At 45.8% G+C, this 4,875-nt stretch overlaps 1 protein-coding gene across 1 annotated transcript; it reads left to right on the top strand.

Annotated features, from left to right (window-relative positions):
- The first annotated feature begins 47 nt into the window (after positions 1-47).
- LOC119287937 (3-phosphoshikimate 1-carboxyvinyltransferase 2-like) lies at positions 48-3,349 on the top strand. The gene is made up of 8 exons (XM_037567552.1): positions 48-203; positions 857-1,101; positions 1,193-1,346; positions 1,554-1,768; positions 2,298-2,415; positions 2,603-2,813; positions 2,975-3,036; positions 3,131-3,349. The coding sequence occupies exons 2-8, from the start codon at positions 905-907 to the stop codon at positions 3,347-3,349; spliced, it is 1,176 nt and encodes a 391-aa protein (XP_037423449.1). The 5' UTR covers positions 48-203; positions 857-904.
- Positions 3,350-4,875: the final 1,526 nt, after the last annotated feature.

The following is a 4,875-nucleotide window of genomic DNA, read 5'->3' as shown; positions in this document are numbered from 1 at the left end:
CCCGCCCGGCCCGCCGCGGGGCGGTGCGGCTGTGGGGGCCCCGCGGCGCCGCGGCGCGCGCGACGTCCGTGGCGGCGCCCGCGGCCCCCTCGGGCGCCGAGGAGGTCGTGCTGCAGCCCATCCGCGAGATCTCCGGCGCCGTGCAGCTGCCAGGGTCCAAGTCGCTCTCCAACCGGATCCTCCTCCTCTCCGCCCTCTCCGAGGTGACTCCCCCCTCCTCCCCCCGCTCCTCTTTTGGGTGGGCGAATGATGCGAATTGGGTGCAGAGGTGGGATTTTGTGGGGTTTAGGAGCAGACGTACCTTTGTCATGCTGACCGACTGTCTGCTGGATCATGGGAATTTTAGCTCGAGTCGATCCGGCCATACGATTTTGCTTACGAAGGGTAGGCTGTTTGGTAGCCAATTCACGCGTTTCTTTCCCAGATCATTGGATTGTGTAGCTTGTGTTTGGATCAAGAGGATGCATCGTAATAATCAGGGGGCGATCCTCCTATGTTTTAGGCTACTAATTTTTCTTTTCTGATGGACCCTTTATGAGTATATTATGTTGTAATGGTGCCATGAACACTTGGAATTCATATATGTCTACTCAAAATTATTGTGCAACCTAAAATCTACACACATTTTGTGAGACGGCGTGGCCACTAAAAGACAGATATTATTTTAGATGAGAAATCCTTGAATTGCTATTCGACTATTGGTAGGATCCTCCACGCTTTATATGGTTTCCACTGATCAGAAAACAATACTGCAGCATGTCCTGTTCTCTTGCTTATTTATAGTAAGATGAGAAATTGGAGCTGGTTTACTTCACTGTCATATCTAGCTGATCTGTAGCTTGTTTCTGCTCATTAGGGAACAACGGTGGTGGATAACCTGTTGAACAGCGAGGATGTCCACTACATGCTCGAGGCCCTGGAAGCCCTTGGACTCTCCGTGGAAGCAGATAAAGTTGCAAAAAGAGCTGTGGTTGTTGGCTGTGGTGGCAGGTTCCCAGTCGAAAAGGACGCCAAAGAGGAAGTAAAGCTCTTCTTGGGTAATGCTGGAACTGCAATGCGGCCATTGACGGCAGCTGTAGTTGCTGCTGGTGGAAATGCAACGTATGTTTTCTTTATCCTAGTGAAATAAGTATGAGATCCATGGGTATGTTTGGAGACTGATCATGTCTTTTATTAAAAAAAAAAACTTCAGTTATGTGCTTGATGGAGTACCAAGAATGAGGGAGCGACCTATTGGTGACTTGGTTGTCGGTTTGCAACAACTCGGCGCAGATGCTGATTGTTTCCTTGGCACTAACTGCCCACCTGTCCGTATCAATGGCAAAGGAGGGCTACCTGGTGGCAAGGTTAGCTACTCGTGAAATTGCATGTTATGTACTTTTGAGCACATTCAGTTCTCTGTCAAAGAAAACAAATATTATATTGGTAGTACGATCAATGCGACCTTACACAATGCACTAAAGTTGAAGAACCAATAAACATTGAATAATTTCAATACTTGAGTATTGCATGATCAATCATAGATTGACACTTAATATTGAATAATTTCACAGGTTAAGCTCTCTGGTTCCATTAGCAGTCAATACCTGAGTTCCTTGCTGATGGCTGCTCCTTTGGCTCTTGAAGATGTCGAGATTGAAATCATTGATAAACTGATCTCCGTTCCTTACGTTGAAATGACATTGAAATTGATGGAGCGTTTTGGCGTGACTGCGGCGCATTCTGATAGTTGGGACAGATTCTACATCAAGGGAGGACAAAAATACAAGTAAGTTCTACATTGCTTTACTTCTTCTGATAGTGGAGTACAAAAGCATGATTCTAATTTTCTGTCTACCCACATATTTATAGACGCACCCCCATTTGAATTATTGATAAACTAGGAAATAAATATTGTACAAAATCTGTCGACTGCTCAGTAGCTCTGAAGGCGCACTGTGCTAGGAAACCAGTGTCTACTGCCTAGGCAATCAACCCTTCTAGCTACAATGCATTGCACAGTTCTGTTTTCTGGACATATACTTGATCACACCAGAAGTATCATCCATCTTAAAATTGGACTGAAAATAGAGAACATCGGCAGTTGTTTGGCAATGAGCATCTATGCAGATGATTCTTGATTTTGCTTCTTTTGGCCCTTTTTTATCTTATGCCCTTGCTGCCATATGGCCCATCAGGATACACATCCATGCTTTTACTGAACATACTCTTATGTAATCGGAAACTGTTAGTTTAAACTTCATAAAAGTTGCAGTAACCATTTCCTAAACGAGCCATCTGTTCTCTGGAATCGACAGGTCCCCTGGAAATGCCTATGTTGAAGGTGATGCCTCAAGTGCGAGCTATTTCCTGGCTGGTGCTGCCATCACCGGAGGGACTGTGACTGTCGAAGGTTGCGGCACCACCAGTTTGCAGGTAAAATTCTACTATCCATTTTTACCCTTTTGGTTGAGCATACTTGACATATTACATTGTTGAATGTATACCATTTTCAACCAAACATGCTTTAAGTGGATATTCGTAGCTGAATCTGTCAAACTGCTGTATTCTGTAAGTGGCTTCCATGTGCTGTCATTCTCCCTGACGATGTGTAACATTGCAGGGTGATGTGAAATTTGCTGAGGTACTTGAGATGATGGGAGCGAAGGTTACATGGACTGACACTAGTGTAACTGTTACTGGCCCACCGCGTCAGCCCTTTGGAAGGAAACACCTAAAAGCTGTTGATGTCAACATGAACAAAATGCCTGATGTCGCAATGACTCTTGCCGTTGTTGCCCTCTTTGCTGATGGTCCAACTGCTATCAGAGATGGTAAACTTTTTATGGCCTCCCATACCTATCATGTGCGTAGCGTAGCGATTACTCTGTTAGCATCAGGGAGGGGACAAAGGACTTGAAAGCACCCTGTTATGTGTTGCTGTTGATTTGTTTTACATGTTTTGGTCCTGACACTTGTTCATTCTCTGCTGCAGTTGCCTCCTGGAGAGTGAAGGAAACCGAAAGAATGGTCGCGATCCGGACCGAGCTGACGAAGGTAATAAAACACAATGTCTCCTGTTCTTATACCCCAGCCTCCTGTTGCACCCCTCGGCACTTCATCTGACCTGTCCTTTGCATGTGCCCTATAGCTGGGAGCAACGGTGGAGGAAGGCCCGGACTACTGCATCATCACGCCACCGGAGAAGCTGAACGTCACGGCGATCGACACCTACGACGACCACCGGATGGCGATGGCCTTCTCCCTGGCGGCCTGCGCCGAGGTGCCAGTCACCATCAGGGACCCCGGGTGCACCCGCAAGACCTTCCCCAACTACTTCGATGTGCTAAGCACCTTTGTGAAGAACTAGGCTGGGAAAATCAACAACGAATTGCGCTTATACTCTGTAGCCTGTCCATGGTTTGAGGAAATTTTTCTTCTCCGTCTGCTCGTGAGATGGTGTATGAGTCTGTAATATTAGTTTTGTAGCGTGTGCGCCTTGAGGTAAAATGAAATGTATTGCACATCGTATTCGTTTTCTGAATAAGAAATAAATTACTGTTCTGTGATCTTTAGCATGCCATGCTGCTGGCCGAGGAGGGATCTTTAGCATGCAAGCTATAGGAAAGGGGGCAGCATTGAAATATAATACTCAAACCTAAATGAAATAGTTCAGGTACATATCTCAACATGAGATCCTATGGAGGGAGAGCGCGCTACCGGCATAGAAGATCAGTGCTCATTGTTGTTAATTGTGTGTTAGGCATGCTATGGAAGCTTAATTAGTGTGGCATTTCAACAGATACTACTAGTGTGCTGGGCGAAATGGTTAACATAAACAAGTGGGCCAAGTTTCTGTTGCGAAAGGAACAAATTGCATCATGTGATGAACATTTCTTATCCTACATAAAACAAGTACTCTAGTGCACCGAGGTGTAACCTCACGTCCGAATGCGGTATTTTGGGTCAGTGAGTAACACATCGCCATTCAGCGGGGACTATATTCGTCTCCCACGGTAGCTGGCCCACAAAGGTCTATTCCAGTCCGGGCCGGTCATCGTCTTCTTCACCGAGGCGAGGTGCAAGAAATCGACTGGTTAACAGACTCCACCTCATTACCGTAAAATCATTCCCGATGCCTTCCAAGCCCACACACTTCGTAACGGACACTTTCAACCTGTCTTTGGTTGATAGAGGAAATATGAATCAAAACTAAGAGGCACACGAGAGATTAATCTCCATCCATAGTTGCTAAAGAAAATGAGCGGTGCTACACAGACGACACATTCTGGACGATTTGCAGACGATACAGGGCATCCAGCCATCCATGCTTTGTCCAAAAGTGAACATCACCGTTGAATCCTCTCGTCGTCCATAGTTCGGGTGGTATCTGTTGTCCGTAGAGTAGTTTCGAAAGAAAATTGAAGTTGGAGTCAAGAGGCACGGGAGAGACTGATATTTATTGGTTGGGTGTGGTGACATGAAGGTGCCTTGCTGGCCCACTGCATTGCATGTCTTTTTGTGTGCTTCCGGCATTACTTTAGCACATGGGCTACACATCTCTAGTCAGCTTTCATTAGCTATCTTCACCTTTATGGGTAGTAAAATCATATATTCGTCACATTATATGCTCTCATCCATTCCACTCCACTGCAAAATCACCGGGCATCAAACAGGCTACAAAATCTGGTATGTAGGGCAACATAGCCTGGCTTCCATGGACGACACCAACACATGAAGAGGCGAACTCATGAGCAAGTTTACTACAATCATGAGGATAACTCACCCTAATGGTTTCATTGTTTTGAATGGACTGTTTTAGGAATCCCCATCCAATGTATGAATCCCCTGGAGGAAATGGGGAAACAAATCAAAAGTGAGTAAACAAATGCAATT

This window comes from Triticum dicoccoides, chromosome 4A (genome assembly GCF_002162155.2).
Source record: "Triticum dicoccoides isolate Atlit2015 ecotype Zavitan chromosome 4A, WEW_v2.0, whole genome shotgun sequence".
In the NCBI taxonomy this organism is placed as follows: domain Eukaryota; kingdom Viridiplantae; phylum Streptophyta; class Magnoliopsida; order Poales; family Poaceae; genus Triticum; species Triticum dicoccoides.
The sequence above is the reverse complement of the archived record's forward strand: the minus strand, read 5'-3'. Positions and strand labels throughout refer to the sequence as shown.